The sequence below is a fragment of the Sorghum bicolor genome, chromosome 2 (genome assembly GCF_000003195.3).
Source record: "Sorghum bicolor cultivar BTx623 chromosome 2, Sorghum_bicolor_NCBIv3, whole genome shotgun sequence".
Lineage (NCBI taxonomy): Eukaryota > Viridiplantae > Streptophyta > Magnoliopsida > Poales > Poaceae > Sorghum > Sorghum bicolor.
In genome coordinates this window covers 58,589,763-58,610,358 of record NC_012871.2, presented here as the reverse complement: position 1 = coordinate 58,610,358, position 20,596 = coordinate 58,589,763, and the positions used below count along the sequence as shown (strand labels likewise).

General features: G+C 42.8%; 2 protein-coding genes across 6 annotated transcripts; one reads left to right on the top strand and one right to left on the bottom strand.

The window, feature by feature from the left end:
* On the top strand, window positions 4,425–8,982 carry LOC8055802 (uncharacterized protein At1g66480). The gene is made up of 2 exons (XM_002462311.2): window positions 4,425–5,370; window positions 8,501–8,982. Exons 1-2 carry the CDS (start codon window positions 4,723–4,725, stop codon window positions 8,543–8,545), a joined length of 693 nt encoding a protein of 230 aa, XP_002462356.2. The 5' UTR covers window positions 4,425–4,722; the 3' UTR covers window positions 8,546–8,982.
* LOC8056241 (U-box domain-containing protein 35) lies at window positions 8,251–17,025 on the bottom strand. Of its 5 annotated transcripts, XM_021453715.1 has the most exons (13): window positions 16,662–17,025; window positions 14,857–15,097; window positions 14,651–14,769; window positions 14,259–14,380; window positions 13,988–14,181; window positions 13,199–13,440; window positions 12,812–12,925; window positions 12,414–12,527; window positions 12,027–12,128; window positions 11,512–11,940; window positions 10,496–11,251; window positions 9,801–10,046; window positions 8,251–8,758 (listed from the first exon to the last, which is right to left on the bottom strand). In XM_021453715.1, the coding sequence occupies exons 2-12, from the start codon at window positions 15,053–15,055 to the stop codon at window positions 9,846–9,848; spliced, it is 2,592 nt and encodes an 863-aa protein (XP_021309390.1). In that variant the 5' UTR covers window positions 15,056–15,097; window positions 16,662–17,025; the 3' UTR covers window positions 8,251–8,758; window positions 9,801–9,845. The 5 variants fall into 5 exon arrangements, with proteins under 5 accessions (XP_021309390.1, XP_021309389.1, XP_021309388.1 ...); XM_021453714.1 differs by lacking the exon at window positions 8,251–8,758 and having other exon boundaries at window positions 9,618–10,046; window positions 16,698–17,025; XM_021453713.1 differs by lacking the exon at window positions 8,251–8,758 and having other exon boundaries at window positions 9,618–10,046; window positions 16,662–17,024.

Below are 20,596 nucleotides of genomic sequence, written 5' to 3'. Positions count from 1 at the left end.
TTTTCTTTGACCATGCAACCGGCACCAGCTATAAGTGTGCTTTTTTATTTTTGTTTCTCTCTCTCTCTCTCTATATATATATATGTATATATATGTATGGTTTTCGATTTGCTACTAATGTTGATCACACCATGTTTCTTCATCGTGATTGGTTGTATGTAATAATAATGGTTAAAGGATGATATGGTACGGTGATGGCCGTTGTAGTGGTCGGTTGCCCAATCCCGATCCTCGTCTGCTAATTAATTCTAAATCTCGTTTCTGGAAGGTCACTTGTTCGTGAGAAAAGAAAAAAGTGAAATTGGGGGCCCAAGCACTGAAAGCACATCAGAAAAGTAAAGGTGAAAAGAAAAGCAGGGAAAAGGAAATTAAACAGCAACAAAAGTTGGCGATTTCATATTTGTATGTATACACACGAGTCTACGGCATATACTCGTTCGTTCAGAGTTTCAGACCTCTAGCTAAGTACATACACAACGACCGACCACCGTTAGCACCAATCTGCCTGCACTTTTTTTTTAGAAAAATGGATGTTAGTACTATCTCTGTTCCAAAGTAAGTAATATTTTAGGTTTATTATAAGTTAAACCTTTTTAAGTTTATCCAAATTTATACGGTAATGTTTATGATATCAACTAAATATTATTAGATTTATCATGAAATATATTTTCATATTCTACCTATTTGGTGTCATAAATATCGATATTTTTTCTATATATATTTGGTCAAACTTAAAAATAGTTTGACTTAGAAAAATCTAAAATACTGCTTATTTCGGACGGAGGGAGTATCTACCTACAAAACTCAACCAGCTAAAGGAGGCGCTCTCTTTTGAAAAATTACAGTTAGACTATCTCCAACAGCTGAAACGCAAATAGAAGACCCATATCATCATTTGGGTCACGAAATACAAATAAGTCATGGACCCAAAACCTCCCTTCTCCAACAGAAGGCTTGATGCGGCAATGATTTGTGTCGTGGCGAGCAGGAGATGCTAAATTGCGCTCCGGATGGCCTCGTAACCAAAATAGGTGGTGTGTTTGCGTCTTCCGTGGAGAGTGTTTTGGGTATGCAAAAAAACTATGAATGACCTGTTTTGGGTATGGGTCGCGCTTTGCTTGTTGTATTGGAGACAATCTTAGCGACTGGTTCCAACAAGTTGGGGGGAAAGTTACTGATTCCGGCCTAAAGTGTTTTCTACTGGGAAATAAAGGTTGTTGATGAGATGCATGCATAGAGGATAGAGGGGTTGGATTAATGACATACCAAATCACTAGTAAAACTAATCTATCACTCACATCATATGCACCATGGATCATGCATTACCTTGACACGGTCATGCATGAACTAATTAACTGTGTGTCTGTGTTGGCTAATGGCCGGTAAACCGTACGACCGGCCGGTCTCGATTCTGCGTGGTAGGTGCATACCAAATGCATGGGAGGTCAGCTAGTCGCCTAGTACTACTACTGTTACGGGCAAAAATGCGACCAACTTAAATTGGAACTTTCTCAGAACAATAGTTTTCAATTTATATAGCGATTTAAACTTGTACAAGTAAGATTAGCAAAAGAAAAACGTGTAATAAGTAATACAGACCGACACAAGCTGAGCATTACGTGATATACGAAGTTTGAATTATCTACGTGCTGAACTGGATGTGTGATCAAGTTTCAAAAAGAAAAATAATAAAAAAAGGATTTCATCCAATTGAATGTGCAAGTTGTAGCTGAACTATCGCATAGGTTTTTTTAAGAACACGTTATTTTCTCTCTGTTTTGCAGAACTAAAACACGACGTTTTTTTTCGGAGGCCCTTGAGCACATCTTATGACTTACTTCATTTCGAAATTGAGCTGCTACCACATTTCAAAAGGGAAATTAATTAACCGGGGGGGGTGCTCAGTGCAACTTCAGGGGCCACAAATCACAATCATGCCATCACACAGAAGGGGAAAAACTGACGATATGTTTGAACTTTGAACCAGAAGTCTAGAAGAACACAGAATCCTTAAGTTTAACATCGATAGATCTGACTATCAGCCGAAGACCTGAACCAAAGACACGGAGAAAATGAAGACACACAACCTAAAAACAACTGTCTTAGTATTGTTCCTGATATCTGCAGTAGTAAATTAACATCTCCTTGATCAACCTTAGTTGCGTAGTTAACTGGCCAAGAAAACCTATTTATCTTGCTGAAGACCTGGAGGAAGAAATGGTCGGACCTCAGGACCAGTAGACCGTAGTTGTAGGCAACCAATGCAAGACTGACCACAGCTGAGAGCTCTCACGCGCCTACCAACAATGCCAAGATACGCGCGGGAGAACCGGTATTGGTGAGGAAACTTGCTTCTCTTCAGTTTGACCCACTATGTTTTTATATGTACTTCGGGCATGTTTGGATCGTCTAATCCTTTTATTAGTTGTATAATAGATAGAGAGACAATTTATACAGTAGTTTTTCGTTAGCTGGGTTGTAGGATGTTCAAGCTAAATTTTCAAAAAAAAAAAAAAGGATAACAGGTTCGGCTGTTGGGATCAGGCGATCAGCTATATAGTTTTTTTTACTCCAGCTCATCCAAACAAAGGTTTCATTTCATTATTTATTTATTTATTGAAGCTACACAACATCCCAGATATGAACCACAGTTGTAGCAATGATCAACGGTACTATAGTGAACAATCTTTACAAATAAAAAAAAGAGCAAACTTTTGTGAATACCTCCTGTGGACGCAATCCAAATTTGGTTTTACCCTCCTTTAATTTAACGTCATTCCTTTACGAATATAAGTAGGAGCAGTAGTAGTAGTAGAGTAGATGGTTTGACTGTTCGCTTAAACTCATCTGCCGAATTTGTTAGATACTTATCAGTGTTTTTCTCTTATAATAAATCAGTGAAAAATACTTTCAGTCATAACTTATCAGCCAAGCGAACAGAGGACCCATAGGTGTCATCAACTTGAATGTTTTTTCCCGATATGGGTATGTATGTAATTGCCGTTAAACTACGAACAAGGTGCAACACTTGACTTGCCCACTGCTCACTTTATTCTTATTATTTGCCAATACTAATCGATCAAGGCATTAATTAAACCATTTCGGCGACTAAACTTTCCTAGGCCATGTTTAATTTCTAAAAGTTTTAATTTTTTTTAAAGATTTTCTGTCACATCGAATCTTACGACATATATATAAAACATTAAATATAAATAAAAAATAACTAATTACACCGTTTGTTTGTAACTTGCGAGACGAATTCTTTGAGTCTAGTTAATCTATGATTTGACAATATTTATCAAATACAAAAAAAATACTACATTGTCCATTTTTGCAACAAAAAAATGCAACTAAACAAGACCCTTGTGCTAGCCGAATAGATAAGAAAACGAAACAAGGCAAATAAAACCGAGTTCTACCTTATATGCGTGACAAAAGTTTCCTCACTATACACATTTGATTCTCATACACAAAACTTTTTTGGGGGATTATCCCAAACTTAACCGTACCAGCGGTAGTATCTAAACACTCACACACGCACGCCTATCACACCATGCTCTCACGCTCACACCACTAGATGCACAAAACTTTTAATGCACTCGATCGTCTTGAGCTGAACGGGGGTATATTCTGGTTAAGCGATGATGGTTGGATGGACAGCATGCCATATGGTATTTTGTTTGTGTTGACCTAATTTAACCCTTTTAATAAGCTACCATATCCCATGCTTGCACATCATGAATAAGCCAGATCCTTAAACTTGATTTTTTTTTTAAAAAAAAAGCTAGATCCATTTGCAATTTTCAGTTATATATATGGTACATAACAATTAGTCCATTGCATGCGGTAACGTACGGTGGCATCACTTGTGTGTTGTCCCATCTAAGCAAGAAGTAATGGATGTGATGACATGCACTGGCTGGAGCATATTAAAGAAAATATAGTATAGCAATATATGTATGTAGGTCCTGCTGGAAAATACCCCAGCAAAAACAAATTAAAAGCATGGCATTTTTTGACCAATGTTAATGTACAGCAACACAAAAGAAATTAATCATAGTGTGATTTTGTAAGAGGCTCACGACGCTCGTATAATAATAATTCAACTTATATTATTACTCGTATAAATAATCCTAATATCTATTCATTCATTCACAGGTTCTATGTTTCATATGATTAGCTTGAGATCTCAAATCAATGGCCAGACAGTACTGATGGCAATATGTTAGCATTGGTCCGGGTCTGTTGGGACCAACCAAGCCAAGGGAAAAGAGGGGGTAGCTAGCTAAAGGTAGGGTCAAGAGATGGTTTCCGACGGCTCAGATCTATCGCCAGATCAAGGTTAAGGAAACATGAGCATCGGTTGTACATTTCTTTCAGTGCCATCGCCCATCATTATCTCGGCCAACAACGGTGACAAAGCAAGAGACAGACAATGCAGATTTGTTTGACACCAAACTCGAGCGTCGAGTCGATCGGCCCCGGCCCCCCGCCAAGCGCACCGGACAACCTTCCGTTCCTTTTATAACGTCCTGCTCGCCTCTCTCATTCCGTCCGTCACTCCTCCAACCCAACCCCCACACGTATGTACGCGAACCCCAGCAGCACCTCGTCGTCGTCGCTAGCGGCACCAACACCCGAAACCGAAAGACAGCAGCATCCAGCAGGGCAGGGCAGGGCAGGTCGGGGCCGTCGGGCGTGCGGCACTGCGGCCACCGCGCCATGGGCAACGCTCTGGCGGGGAGGCGGCGCGCGGCCAAGGTGATGACGGTGGACGGCGGGACGTTCCGGTACAAGACCCCGGCCGCGGCGGGGGCGGCGCTGCGCGGCCACCCGGGGCACCAGCTCCTGGAGTCGGAGGAGGTGCGGCGCCTGGGCGTGCGCGCGCGCCCGATGGACCGCGACGCGCCGCTCAAGCCCGGGAAGCTCTACTTCCTGGTGCAGATCCCGCGCGGCGGCGGCGACGACGACGACCCGCGCGCGCCGCGCAAGACGTGGTCGGGCGCGCTGCACGTCGGCGCCAGGGAGCGGCTGGAGAGCCTGATGCTGTCCCGGCGCACGGTGTCGGACGTGGCGGCGTCCATCGTGCCGTCGTCGGCCGCGCGGCTCGCCGCCATGAGCAAGCCGCCGTCGTCCGTGGAGGTGGGCGTGGACGGCGCGGTGCGGCTGCGGATGCGCCTGCCCAAGGCCGAGGTGGCGCGGCTGATGAAGGAGAGCAAGGACCCCGCCGAGGCCGCCGAGCGGATCATGCAGCTCTGCGTCGCCAGGGACCAGGGCCAGGCCGGCGTCACCACCACCACCACGCCGCCGGCCTCCGCGCTGCTGTCCGGCAGGAACCCGACGCCGCCGCCGGGCTGCTTGAAGAAAGAGGTGAGCATATAGCATTTTAGCGTGCATGGTCAAAACTTCCATCTCCATCTTCCTACTCCACTCCCTTTCCTCCTTAATTACCCTCAATTAGTTACTACGACGACAAGTAGTATTAGTATTTTGTTATCACGCTAGCTAGCTGCATCCTTTTCCACAGTTCTTGAACGACGTATGATTGGTACAGTAGCAAAACAATACTAGTACTCTGAGCTGCAACTTAAACAATGCAAACTGCTAGGCCTAGCTGGTTAGGGGGATGTCTCTTGTGCTAATTAACTAACCCCTCCCAAAAAAAAATGATGGTCGATCAATTAGAAAGAAAAACAACCCAATCATATTATCCGAAGCTAGCTAGCTGCACGACACTAGGCTGTAGCCTGTAGTAGCTAGCTAGGACACGGGCAAAGCGCCGAAATGCGCAAAGACGACGACGGTGCATCACAATCGTGAAACGTACTACTATTGCCACGAAAATTGACAGAAAAGCATGCATACGAGTGCTGCTCGTTTGGAACACGAGAATGGAGAGCGGATGCATGGATTGGACAATAAAAATTAGAATCTAGTTCGTGTGATTTTTCTTTAATCAATCATCAATCTCAGAAGCCCGGCTGCAAATTAAACTGAACATACGAGAAACACAGAACAGAACGTTAGGATATTTTTTTTTTCTGTGGCTGTCTGTGTCTGGAGGAGCGGTCGGCAGTCGGTACCGCTGCACGCGGGCGGGCGAGGCCACTTTTTCGGGGACGTGTGCTGTGGCCGTGTGGGCGCGGCGCGACGCTCCGCTCCGCTCCGGGCGGCACGCGCGCGCCCGCCCGCCCGCAGTGCGCTCGATCCACGCCACACCGGCGCCTGGGGCTCACGTGCCGCTGCCGGCTGCCGGCTGCCGGCTGCCGCGCATGCATGTGTGGGGTGGCGCACGGCGACAGGGCGGAACCTTCCGGGACGACGCCTTGTTCCACTCCAATCCATGCATGATGGTTGGTTGATGCGGAGTGGGATGACTAGCTAGAGCTGCAGCTGCAGGCGGGGTTGGCTTGGCGCGGCATACACAGCGCGACAGTGCACAACCACAACCACAAGCAAGCAAGGGCACGCAGCGGTATCTCTCGCAGTCACACCTGTGTTAGTATTTTGTTTTGGAAACAGTGTATTGAAATGTGCCATTGAGACTGGCCTTAGTACTCCAACTAGTAGTAGAGCAGTACTAGAGTATAGTATAGTCCTCCTAATTATACACTTCACAGCCCCATGCATGATACTTGTCTGGCCCGGCATGAGGCATGAGAGGCATGCATGTGTGGTCGGAGTTTTAGGAGCTGCACTCATCATAACCTCTTTTTATTTTATTTTTCCCAAACCATGAGTCCATGATGTTACATGCCTTTGACAATAGCACCATGCATAATTTCTTTATACAATATTTTTTTTAGGAAAAAAAATACATGATCCAATATAATCACAGGGCAGGGCACCCGATTATTTAAAACAAGCATTGTCAATTACAAAGAAATTACATACCATTACATTTGTCTACTTCAATGCATAGCCTGACATCATGGTTATATCAACTTAATAAATTACTGTTTTAAAGGAAAACTATATCAATCAAATCGTGCCTCTGGATATATATATATATATATATATATATATATATATATATATATATATATATATATATATATATATATATATATGAACAGAGGGAGTAGCTAAGGCTCCCTTAGTCCCTTTGGACCACTCGCAGGCAAATTTAAACTAAAGGCCAAATTAATTAATAACTACTCCTAAGAAGCAGGTCAAGCCACTCTCATTTAACTAACAGTATCTCCTTTCAGAAGGAAAAGAAAAGAAAAATAAAGAAATGTCAGTTTGGGTTTAGTTTTTTGTAGTAGGTGCTCACTTAACCGGCGTGTGTCCTGTCCTCTGCCTCTGGCTTAACAAATCCCAGCATAGTACATGCCTGCATGCCAGCCTTTGGACTTGGATGGGATCAGATCAGTAGTAGTGGTAGTTAACTAGCCAGCCAGCACGTAGCTAGCCTGGTTGCTTGCTAATGGGTCCACGTCACATGAGGGGCGAGCACACGCGTCCGGCTAATCGGCCCGTGCATGTGCCTATAAGATTCCATGTCTGTTAGACTAACCACGCGCGCGCGCGCTGTACCACGGCCGCTGCGACGACCTCAGATGGCCCGCTGGCCGCTACCCGGCCATGGCCCATGGGATCATTATGATTTTTTTTTTTTGAACTTTGATTGGTGACGAGTTGACATGGCTCGCAAGGACTACCCGCCCCCGGCCCTCCGGTTAGGTGACGTTTTCAGACGTAGGCATGCCACCATCTTCTTCCTTATTATTATACTATAGGAGTATTTGCATTGCTCCATATATACATACACATTTTCTGATCTGAATAATGTAATTTCAAACCTGCATCTACAGCTAGCTAGTGTGGTTGCCAAATAAAAAAAAGACACGTGCGCACGTCTATTTGCATGCGAAGAGATGGGGGCTGCACATCACGGTGCCCTAATAATAGTCTAAACGTCTAATATATATACAGTGTGGATGAGTTGTGTCTCTTCTTTTTCTAATGAGAAAAGGGCCCTAAATAGATCGTTGGTAGGAGTTATGATGAACCCACTAGTTCCGTCGTCAACTCGTGATGATAAACCAAACAATATATATAGGAGTAATCCTGAAGAAGGGGCACGATTAGTCCTTGCAGCATTTACTACCACCTGACGTCGTTATTAGTAGCCCGGACAAATTGAAGGACAATCATGAGCTACAACGCGACTTTGCTTCTTTTTATATATTATATTTCTTTTCTTTTCTTTTCCTGGTAGTAGCTAGAAGAGAAATCAAAGGGAGATCGAGTAATAAGAGTCTAGACAGTGATTAATTTCGATCAATTCACGATCGCAACGCTTCCTTTTTCAAGGGGAACCGTTGGTTTGTCAAAGGCTTTCCAACGACCCGTCCCAATCCCTGCGACTTCACCAAATCCAACGATGCCTTCTATGCATATCTGTTTACACATAGCGTCGACCCCAATCTCTCTTATTGTTATAATCTGATTTCACATTCTGAAATTTTCCGATCCATCCCCTTGTTGCATGCAGAAGCGGACGAGGTTCATGGCGGTTCCAGACGAGATCATCGGATGACGACAATGCTGAAGCCTTTGAGATCGACTACTCTTGTTTTGCCTTTTTCCATCAGCAAGATGCATGGGTTGCTGGGGTCATTTGGAACATGAGAAGCCGCTCCGACACCTTTGGCTTCCTATCTAATCTCCCCAGCAATTCTCATCCAGTCCTAAGTCTTTTAGGCCGGTCACCATCATCGTACTTTAATCTTCTTTGTTTTCATAGGTAAACCTAGCAGTATAGTACCGTAGTTGTAGTAATTAGGAAAGGAAAGCAAAAAAAAATGACGAAGGAAAAAAAAAGGTAGAAATATGTACTGTACTGGTGTGAGACATGGCCATCTGCAGCCACCTTGATGAGATCAGAGGATCAGTGTGAACCAACCACTGAATCAGAGTCAGAATGTATATATATGTTTGTATATGTAAAATTAGCCACGTATGTTTCCCGGTTCACCTCTGCTTTCCAGTGCGCTTGTGTGCATCCGATTGCACCGCCGCCCTTTTTACCGGCCGGTGGTGATTCTCCGACGGCGACGTCCGGTATAAATCTGGCCGCGCCGGCGCCGGAGACGGAGACAAAAGTTGGTGCCCGCCTCTCACCTCACTGCTACGACGACCGACGCCGACCCGTCGTCACGCGCGCATGTGCGGCGCATGCATATGCATGCGGCCATAAGGCTCGCGACACAATCGCCTGTCGCTTTTTCGGGCGCGGCGCCGCCTTTCCGCCACGGCGGGTATCGCCGGCGCTCGCTGTCCGTTCCTTTTGATCCTCATCAATCCTGTCTTTTTGGACACAACTGGTGGTGGTGCACTGGTGCTGCGGCTGCGGCTGCTGCTGCGCCAAAGTCGGCAGCAGGCACCGGCACAAGGAAATGGGAATGGGATAGCTCAACTCATGTGTGATGATTTTCTAGTGCACTATTTCAGCAGTACTTTTTATCAAATAAACAGTATTTTTCTCTCATAACATTTCAGTATCTAAATTGTAGTGAAACAAACTAAAAGGAACTAGGTCATGATAATGCCTTTTTTTGGGGGGGTGGGGGGGGGGGGCTAAACAAGGCCATAGACAGAGGCACAGAGGATTGATGAGGATCCATGTCACTGTTATACTCGACAGATTCAGAACTATAATCGGGAGTAAACAAGAAGTAACCTTCGGGATCTATCACATTGTAGTACTGTCTAAGAGATGCTGCAAAACTGCTACTTACAGAGAACTCACTTGACCACGGTATCTACAGTAAATGGAGGTTATCAAGACAAACCTGTACAGAATCAGCTTCTAATGCGATATCCGTGGGTAGTAAAGCTCAGCAAATGAGCCCAGTAGCTCCTGCTTCTCCCTTCCAACAATTGATCAGGCATAGCAGAGCATGATTGGGCACCAAGTTCTTGTCAGGAAGCCGTGTCTTCGTCAATGGTGACACATCATTCTCATGAAGCCACATCTCAATCGCAACCCGCTCGTATGAGTACCCGTCAGATGCGATGCATGGATTCTGCATTACCCTCTGCAGAACAAAAAACATACGGAAGTATTACCTCACACCCTTCAAGTAAAATAATGGAGACATCAAGCCGTGAGTAACTTGGACTACCTGCAAGTCTTAGGGTTTGTTTGGCTGCACACAAATCTAACCCCAATCCACATGGTTTAGGAGGGTTTGAGGTGGAAATGAGCCCAGTAGCTCAATCCCTCCCAAGCCATATGGATCAGGGTAGATTTGTGTGCAGCCAAACAAAGCCCTACTGTTCTTTTTTATTTTATAAATCAGGTACACCATAGCATACTTCAAATTCTGAAATTAGTATCAATTTTCAGTCAGAGTCAGGTACACAATAGTGTTCTTCATCTATTTTAAACGCATCAACTGCCTAGTCTGCCTTTCATGAAGATGACAACTATATGTCTAGACATGGCCTACATGCAAATTGGGTATGACAGAAATGGTAGAAATACCTTGAGTATAGGGCAAATAAAATGGCTTGGTGGTGCAACTGGGACTGCCTGCACTGAGTCACAGGCAGTGCTGGCCATATTGTTCAGCCGCTCTAAAACTACAAGAACCTTAGACTTCAGGTCAGGTCGATCCTTGCTTCGCATTTCCAAACATCTTAGGCCAAGCTGAGTTAGCTCATGCGCTTCTCGCACAGGCCACTTTCCTGCATGCTGGTCCAGGATGTCAATAAGGCGATCCTCTTCCACTGCTCGCTCAACAGTGTCTGCTAGCCCCATTGGTGAATTTGCAGTCAGAAGCTGCAAGAACACCATGCCCAAAGCGTATACATCAGATTTTGCTGAGACTTGACCTGTCCTCTGATACTCTGGATCCATGTAAAATAGTGTACCAACTAGATCTGTTGCTTTTTGAATTGTATGTGTTGACGAAGCGTCCCTTAAGGGAAGCAATGTTGCAAGGCCTGCATCGCCAATTTTGCTAGTGAAATTGCTGTCAAGGAGTATATTTGCAGGCTTGAGGTCACGGTGGATAATTGGCTTTGGTTTTGAACTGTGTAGATAGACAAGAGCCAATGATATTTCCCATGCAATACGGAAACGGTGGTACCATGGGAGTGGGGCTGTGCCTCCTTTGCACTGCAGCCGATCCTCAAGGCTGCCATTCTCCATGTATTCGTACACCAAGCAAGCTCTGTCCAGACAGGCACCTAGAAGCAGCAACAAATGGCGATGCCGGGTCTTACCCAAAATCTCAAGCTGCACAAGAGAGCACATCCCATAAAAATTTAATAGAGACAACATGAACTAACATGAGATGACAAATAAGGCATATATTTCTGTATATGCATGGACTTTAATCTGGATTTCAATACAGCAGTGATCTTGGATGCTGGGATCCTGGCATCGCAGATCTTAGCTTCTTTTGTAGAGTTAATACAGATATGTAAATATTTAATTACTGGTACCATTATGATCTTCGTACTTAATTGTTAACTTTGCAATGGTGCGGGATATACCTCCTGTTCGAAATGTTTGGTGATGCGGCTGTCATCAGATTTGAGTACTTTTATGGCCACTGTCTTCTGGTGGATTTTGCCCTTGTACACTGTTCCATTAGCTCCCGATCCAATCTTAAGTGCCTCTGAAAACGATGATGTAGCAGATTCTATCTCCTCCCATGTAAATATTATGTATGACTTGCCTCCCGATTCAAGAAGTTTCTCCAGCTTTTGCATATTATCAGCCTCCCTTGATGCCCTAAGCTGCAAATTCTGCTTTTTCAAAGCTTCTTCTTTTGCAAGGTCCCTCACATGCCTGGCTTGCGCCTCTACAGCGTACCGCTGCTCCCTCTCTTTCTGTGCTGCCTCAATAGTAGTGTTGATCCTGTAGTGGACCTCCAGCAGCCGAGCTTCCTCTTGAGCACGTCTTTCAACTAGGTCAATCATCTAACATACGTTGAAGACGTGTAAGATTATGTGAATTTGGAAAATAATTATCTGCTTGTATTGAGAAACAGTACTTCTAAACTTACTTGCTGAGAAGCACTGGTAGACTCATCCTGAACGAGTTTGCACACTCCTTTCATATGTCCTAGTTTAATCCTGAGTTTTTCAAGCTCAAAATTGACATTATCCTGTGTTGGGGAAATAAGAAATTATGGGAGTTCAGAAATTGGCAAAAGATGCCCTAACTTGCCTATTCAAGAAGTTTTAACATTAAACGAAGAGTTATTTTCTTTACGAACTACAAAAGCTATGGAAGTCGATTTCAGGAGCCCAAAAAGGTTAACTACTCTATGAAGATGTTCATATGTGATTTCCTAGCTACTTCAATTCAGATAAGTAATTGCAGAAGATATAAAGGTACAAAATGTACTGTGATGCATAAATGATTGTGAAAAAAAACTACATGACCAAACCTTGTCTTCTGAAAGCATCAATTCTTGCAGTGCATTGCTTACAGTTGGAGCTTTGTCTGTGATGGGCAAGTTACTAGATCCAGATATTTGACCACTAGCACAAGGAGTGCTTGCCTAATTAAGAAATTTGAATAGATGAGAATATGAAATAAGTGAAGCCATCCAAGTATTAAATCTGCTGAAGTAAAGAAAATTGCAAACATCTGAGAAGCCAAAAGACTATTAGAAAAAGGTAAATACTGTACAATGTTGGCACATATGTGATTGCACAGCGGCTTTAGTACAGACAACTAACTGCTGGAGATATAGAGATCTGAAACTGGTTCTCATGTAAAAATATTCAGCCTCATATATCAGTACAGTAGACAACAAAAAGGCACACTGCAAAATTAACTAACCTTGTCCTCCGAAAGCATCAATCCCTGCAGCGAACTCTTTATAGTTAGAGCTTTGCCGGAGACAGGCAAATTAGTAGATGCAGAAATTTGACCACTAGCACAAGGAGTGCTTGCCTAGATAAGAAGTATTAATAGCTTAGATCAGTAATGTAATTTAAGTGCTATATTTTTCAAATTACAGGAATTACAGAGATTAGTTCAGATTCAGGAAACCAGAAGGATAAATACTATACAGAATGTAATATGTGATTGCAGAGCTGCTTTAGTACAAACAACTAATTGGAGACACAGATATAGAGGTCTGGCATGGATTGATTGGATTCTCATGTATAATGATTCAACACCATAATGCAGTAAGATGAAATTTGAAGAAAACGCATGACTAACCTCGTCCTCTGAGAGCATCAATTCCTGCAGTGCCCTGCTCACGGTTGGACTTTTTTCTGAGATACGCAAGTTACTAGATCCATCAGTACAAGGACTGATACTTTGAGCATCAACAGTAGACGTTGAAGTGCTTCCAGAGAGATGTTCTTGTAAAGAGTGTGGCCAATTATGATGTGCAGAGGGGAGACTGTCCAGATTCCCACCAAGCGAGTTGGATCTGGAAATTGCGGAAGGTGTAATATCTGCATGGGATGAAAAGAATAAATTTCTCGGACTGGTTTGTGCCTGAACCAAATGACACTCATTTCTTTCCAATTGAAACCCAAAGGGACAACATTACACCATTTAGATTTTTTTTTTTTTGAAACCGCAGGAGAGCTGCGTTTCATTGTATTATAGAGAAGAAAAATAGGGGGGTCCCCAACAGGATCCACACTCATATGGGGACCAAATATGAGTGAGGCGATTACACACCCGCATTTTTTGAACACATAGAAAACAACCAAAACTCGACCACAACTAAACAACCCTAGTCAGCCAGCGCCAAACCAAGCTCTTGAAGCTTCTTCGCCCCAGCCATGCACACCATTTAGATCACAAAAAGGAAACTAGGAGCTCCAAACTTCACGAGTACAAACATAGCAAACAAGTTCTCTATATGACTATATCAGCTACAATTACAAGGAGGCTCCACACAACTACTCTGGTTGTTAAATATAACAAATAAATCAAGTTGGAATCATTTATTATTCTATCCTGACAATGCAATAGAAATTCCAGAGACTTTACCTGATACCGATGACTTATCTGAAGAAAGCTCACTGTTAGAACTCTCGTTGACCTGGAGTATCTTAGAACTGTTGTCACTTTCTGATCCAGGAGAGTAAACCATGGACAACCCACCTTTTGAAATAGCATACACCATACAAAAACTTGGAACACACTTGCATATGCGAGAGGACGTCCTAGTGCCCTTGGACTTCCTAAGCCATTTCACCAAATTAGCACCTTTTCATGTATGCAGTTCATAATTAATTAGTACTGAACAAGTTTTGAGTACCTAATAAAGTTGCCTTGAGAAGAGACACCAACAAAAAGCTTGTGGATTTGGCATGCTAAGACAACACCTGAAATAGTTTCTGCCACATCATCACCCTTGACAACCAATACTTCAGCTTCAACCTGAACACCAAGGTATCACAAATGTAAAGTAGGTCGATCAAAAATTCATATTATTGCTTGCTAATGCCGCTTGCTGTTTTCACAAATATATCCGATATGCTTGAAAGTACTATTACTGATTGGCATTAATTAATTCATAAGGTGTGCCTAATTATTCTTGCCCATTCTTGTTACTCAATTTATCTCATTATGTTTATTTGGCTTGAGTGTGCACTTGAGAATGTGAAAATTCCAAAAGAATAAAATCTGTCTTGAAAAGGAGCCTCAAACCTTCCCATCACACATGTTCCTGTACATAAGGAGCATATTTTGGGCCTCACATTCCACTTCCTTTTCATATGCACTGGCAATGTCATCCCTCACTTGATCAACAGGAACATAGTTGCCCACTACAAAGAACCAAGAAAATTTGTTTGCCAACTAGATTTGCATCTGCAAGAGAATGTACGCATTTGAATTGAAGAATGCCTACTTACTCGGGGTTGGGACAAGTGTGACCTTTTGCCGGACATGGATGAGCATGAACCTTGTCCTCTTTCTGGTACCAAAGTTTTTCAGAGCCCATCTCACTGCATACTTGCTGGACTTGGAGCTGCTCACGGCCAACCCAATAGTGATAGGTGGATCACTAGACGGTGATGATTCAGTGACCACAGTTTCTTCTTGGGTAGGCATGGCTTCACAACTTCTGTTGCATGTATCCCTTGTACAATAAACCTGCAGCGAGGAATGACATATCCCGTAATATCAACAGGCGGGTCCAGGATTCGAGGTTGGGTATTCAAAATGTAAAGGACTGTTTGTTTTTTACAATTGAAAGCCCAATATTTGGCGTGTGTAATACCACATAGTAGTAATTGTATAATATATTAACTAGAAAGAATGGCGCGGCCTTGCCGCTCCTTCCATGGAGGAGGCCAGTTGCCAGGCCAATACATTTGTACATTGAACCAACAATCTGAGACTATATGGGCTCTTGATTTTGATTTTAAGTGACTAAAACACAATTTTTCTGGATCGAGAATCAACAAGTTCAAATTCATATGATGTAGTGAAGGCACTTCATATGTGGAAATATCAACCATGTCTACATCTGAGACATCTACTAACTAAAATTTAAAATACATGAACAAAATATAAGTCTTGTTCTGTATGTTATTAATTTTTAGTTAAGTTGAGCAAAATGCTTGTCTACTTTTCGAGGTCAGGGAAGTTATGGATACATGAAATCAGTTAATTTGATGATTGATGGAAGTAATGCTCTTCATATCGGATTCTATGGATAGCTGCTAATTTTGGAAGATTACTTAATCTTCTATTTGGTGGAAGGAGCTAATCTGTATATCTGAATGTAAAATCATGCTATCCTATTGCTAGTGCCTGCCTAGTATTGTTTAACAGATCTCAAAGCATACAGTATATAGAGATTGTAACACTTGACTCCAGTATGCTAGTTGTTATCAATAGGCAAGAAATATAAATTGATGAATAACATAATTTTTTATATATATTTATGACCAGTGGGATCCAAATAGATAGTATAAGTGAGGTAAGGACTATTTGCTTCATGAGTGTGCTTCCTGCCCTAACTGGGACTGCAGTGAAGTTCACTGGAGCTAACATAAGGAATATAGGAATGATTATTTTTATTGTTTATTTGTTTATCTAAATTAGTTTAAAAGTCAGTGCTATGATTGTCCACTTTGGTGCAGGTTAAAAAGGTAGGTACATGTCATTACTTCATTATACATTTAAAACTGAATATCTAAATGTTTTTGAACTATTTAATAAGCTTAAACCAAGTTAAATCAATAACTCAATCATTCTTCATCTAATGAACTTAAAATGTTTATCACAGAACACTCATGCAATGAGTAGATTACCATAAAAATTTTATTACAAAAGGAGCACAGGAACTACAGATATGAATTGAACCCTAAAAAACATAATACACATATACAACCAAAATTTTCTACTAAAAGATCACACATTAAGTATGTATATATTGCGTTGATCTACTTATAAGGAGTCTAATAAAACTGGATTTTACTTTTTAGAATTTTTTATGAATTACTACTTTTTTTTCAAAGTTTCAGCTGGTTATATGCATAAAAGAAGAAGGAAACAGAAAAGGAAAAACTATTTTATACTGGAGACCCTGGTGTTCTAAGTAATTAACCCGAAACCTTTGTGTACTGTGGAGTCCTATTCACATGAGTCATGAAAATTGCATCTGAACCCGAGAAAGAGTTTCTAATCATTTTTTTTACTTTTCCTCAACCTTAGAACAAAGCAGCGGGGAACGGGGTAGCAGCACCAATTTAGGCCGGTGGGGGCAGCTCGTCGGCGACGAGCGGGGGTGCTCGAGCACCACCTTGCTGACCGCACCCGTAGGTGGACGCAGGGTGGTCGGGGGCGGCCTGGTCGTGAAGGTGGTGGCGAATCCGGCGGCGGCTGCTCATCGAGCGGCGGCGGCGTGCACCGCTCGCGTGGCCCGAGAGGTGGCGGCCGCGTCGTCCGCGTTTGCACCCGTGGCGGCTGCTCACCGGCGTGGGCGTGGCCAGCTACGGTCCATGAGGATTCGCGATGGATTTAGGGTTTAGCCCTTGTCATCAACTGAATTTTTTCAATAGACTTACACTATCATATAACTATATTTACATTACTTTATTACTATATTTATAATGCTTTTTTCAGTGTAACTTATTGAGTGATGTAATTTGTGAATAACATAAATATATAATTTTAAAAAAAATCAAATTATTTTTATGAATTCTAGACATCAGAGAAATATATATCGAATTATTCATAAATTCTTCACAAATATTTTAAAAAATACAAACTTTAAACAAAATTGCTGCAACCGGAAGGGGCACCAGTGCGGAGACGGCAGCGCACACATGTCCCTAGGCAAAAGGAGACAGCGTCGGCCTCTCATGCAGAAAGCAAATGGAGGGCTAGCTGAGTCTGTTCGTTTACTTATGTTCAATCTGTCAATTATTTAGTAATGTTTTCCTCTCACAAGAAATTAGCCAACAAAATATCATGACTTATTAGCCAAACGAAGGTCTCACGAGCACTCCCTCAGATTGCTCACATATACGTAGCCTAGACGAGCAGGTCGCCTTTTATGAATTTAGACATCAGAGAAATATATATCAAATTATTCATAAATTCTTCACAAATATTTTAAAAAATACAAACTTTAAACAAAATTGCTGCAACCGGAAGGGGCACCAGTGCGGAGACGGCAGCGCACACATGTCCCTAGGCAAAAGGAGACAGCGTCGGCCTCTCATGCAGAAAGCAAATGGAGGGCTAGCTGAGTCTGTTCGTTTACTTATGTTCAATCTGTCAATTATTTAGTAATATTTTCCTCTCACAAGAAATTAGCCAACAGAATATCATGACTTATCAGCCAAACGAAGGTCTCACGAGCACTCCCTCAGATTGCTCACATATACGTAGCCTAGACGGGCAGGTCGTCTACGCGGCTCCCTCGAGGAAACGGATCAGATGCCATCGGCCAAAAAAACGTTTGAGAGATGTTCCTAGATTAACCGGTTGACACATAGCAATATTGTTATTTAATCGGATGCTCGGTCCGAACCAACCCGTATTGGATGGACCAGATTACATGGACACTCGATCTTATGGCTAGTGGGTTGTGGGCGACGTGGCCCTATCCATTATCTCGCTTTTGATGTAGCTTTCGTATATAGATATATATGTATACTACATATAACACATATTTAATTGAGCATAACTTGAAATTGTTATAACATGTAGAAGTACCAATCAGCATCAGTAGATAGAGAGACATGGAGTAACTCTCTCCATTTTAGCTTGTGATTGTCTCTTCTTTGCAGCAGTACCCAAATAAAGATTAGGGACATAAAAATGTATTTTTAAAGTACAGTGACCACTGGCTAGACACGACCTAGAAGTTTATGGACCACTCGTGGACTTTAAAATTAGGTCAGTGATTTAAATTTAGTAAGTTACTCTCACTAATGCTCATTGCCTTAGCAATTCTGTCACAGTTTCACAAAAAAAAAAATCAGCAATTGCAATCAATAATATATTGAAATGGAAAGCTAATCAACCAAATTATTAACTTAAAAAGGCCTTGTTTAGATGTTAAAAGTTTTTGAAGTTTGACATTGTAGCATTTTTGTTTGTATTTGACAATTATTGTCTAACAATAGATTAACTAGGCTCAAAAGATTCGTCTTGCGAATTACAGACAAATTGTGTAATTAGTTATGTTTTTATCTATATTTAATGCTCTATGTATGTGTCAAAAGATTTAATGTGATGAAAAATCTTATAAACTTTTAGAGTTAATAGGTGCATCTAAAACAAAGGTGTACAATTGATAGTTGCTTCAGTGCTCCTACCTTGGTCTCTGGCTTCCAACCGTGCCTAGGGTCCCAGCGGCAGCCTGCCACCGACCTCCCAGCGCACTGGCGCGCTCAGAAACTGCCGGTTGGCAGCTGATCCGCGGCTACTGCGGCGTTGCCTGCCATTCCTGTGTTTAGGGCCTGTTTAGATTGAGAACGAAAATTTTTTGGGTGTCACATCGGATGTGTCGGAAGGATGTCGGGAGGGGTTTTTAGAAACTAATAAAAAAACAAATTACATAGCTCGTCAGGAAACTGCAAGACAAATTTATTAAGCATAATTAATCTGTCATTAGCATATGTGGGTTACTGTAGCACTTAAGGCTAATCATGGAGTAACTAGGCTTAAAAGATTCGTCTCGCGATTCTCAACTAAACTGTGTAATTAGTTTATTTTTATCTAAATTTAATGTTCCATGCATGTGTCTAAAGATTCGATGGGATGGATGAAAAATTTTTGGGTGGGAAACTAAACAGGGCTTTAGATTCTAGATGAAAAATTTTTAGGTGTCACATCGAATATGTCGGAAGGATGTCGGAAGAGTTTTTAGAAACTAATAAAAAAACAAATTACATAGCTCATTTAGAAACTGCAAAACAAATCTATTAAGCATAATTAATCTGACATTAGCACAGGTGGGTTACTGTAGCACTTAAGGCTAATTATGGACTAACTAGGCTTAAAAGATTCGTCTCGCGATTTTCAACCAAACTGTATAATTAGTTTATTTTTTTATCAACATTTAATATTCCATGTATATGTCAAAAGATTCGATGGGATGGATGAAATGTTTTTAGGTGAGAAACTAAACAGGGAACCTGCCAGCCTATAGCCCAGCCGGCCTCCGCTCGGCCGCCTGGCAAACAAAGACCTGCAGGCTGCGGCCGCCCAAGGCACTGCGCCGGCCGGCCGCCGCTGAGGGTAAGAAGAGAAGTCGAGCGAATGTGATTGGGGCAAACGCCGATTGGAAAACTGGGCATCTGGCGCTAGAGCCTCGAGAAGATTGGGCCAATGGGCCTTGTTGGGGCGTTTGGGAGGGAGGGTGAACCCAAAGAAGAATGTGTTTTTGGGCTAAATTGTGATTAGCAGGGTACCTTGGCTTTTATTTTATTTTATTTTCCTACACACATTCACGTATGGTACCCCGTGTATTATTACGCAAATTAAATAATTAATATATTCATGGACAAATGATGAAATATAGATACAAATGAGACCCGAAGTTTCGTGTAAGCGGTTGTGCATGCATACGTTGATCGATGTGCCCGCGGCGAGCAACACTCTTCCTCCACGCGCGCACTAAGAATATTACTAGTGCACATTGTTTTTCTTCTTCCCTTGCTTCCCGTTGTTCATCTTCTTCCCCAGCCATCCCCTCCTCCACTCATCTCAACCACCTCCCACGCCGTTGGCAACCTCCACGCCTGCCAACCACCCCCACCGGACAAATCCGCCCTCCCTTAACTTCGTCGACGCTTGCCCCCATTGCCTACCTCGCCTGCTCGGTGGCGACGCCGCCATCTCGCACGCTATCCGGCCAACCCGCCACCACTATCGTTTCACGCCTGCCGCCCCCGCCCGAGTAGCCAAAATCTATGGCTGGAGGAGAGCTCCAACCTAACCCGCCACCTCTGTTGCCGCCTCATCCACTATCTAACCCTAACCGACCAACCCGCCATCTCCGTCGCTGCCTCATCCACCGCTCGCCCACGCTCCTTCTTCCCCGGTAACAGTGTCGCATGCGCCACTAACCTTACAGGCGCATACGCGCCGAATAAGATTCGTGCTTGGCGAGTGGATGTGTGATGCAAG

Coding starts and splice junctions, on each gene's coding strand:
- LOC8055802 (XM_002462311.2), top strand. CDS start 4,723: ATGGGCAACGCTCTGGCGGGGAGGCGGCGCGCGGCCAAGGTGATGACG. Junction 5,371..8,500: donor CGGGCTGCTTGAAGAAAGAG/GTGAGCATATAG, acceptor TGTTGCATGCAG/AAGCGGACGAGGTTCATGGC.
- LOC8056241 (XM_021453715.1), bottom strand. CDS start 15,055: ATGCCTACCCAAGAAGAAACTGTGGTCACTGAATCATCACCGTCTAGT. Junction 14,770..14,856: donor CACACTTGTCCCAACCCCGA/GTAAGTAGGCAT, acceptor GGTTCTTTGTAG/TGGGCAACTATGTTCCTGTT. Junction 10,047..10,495: donor TTATTTGCCCTATACTCAAG/GTATTTCTACCA, acceptor TTTGTTCTGCAG/AGGGTAATGCAGAATCCATG.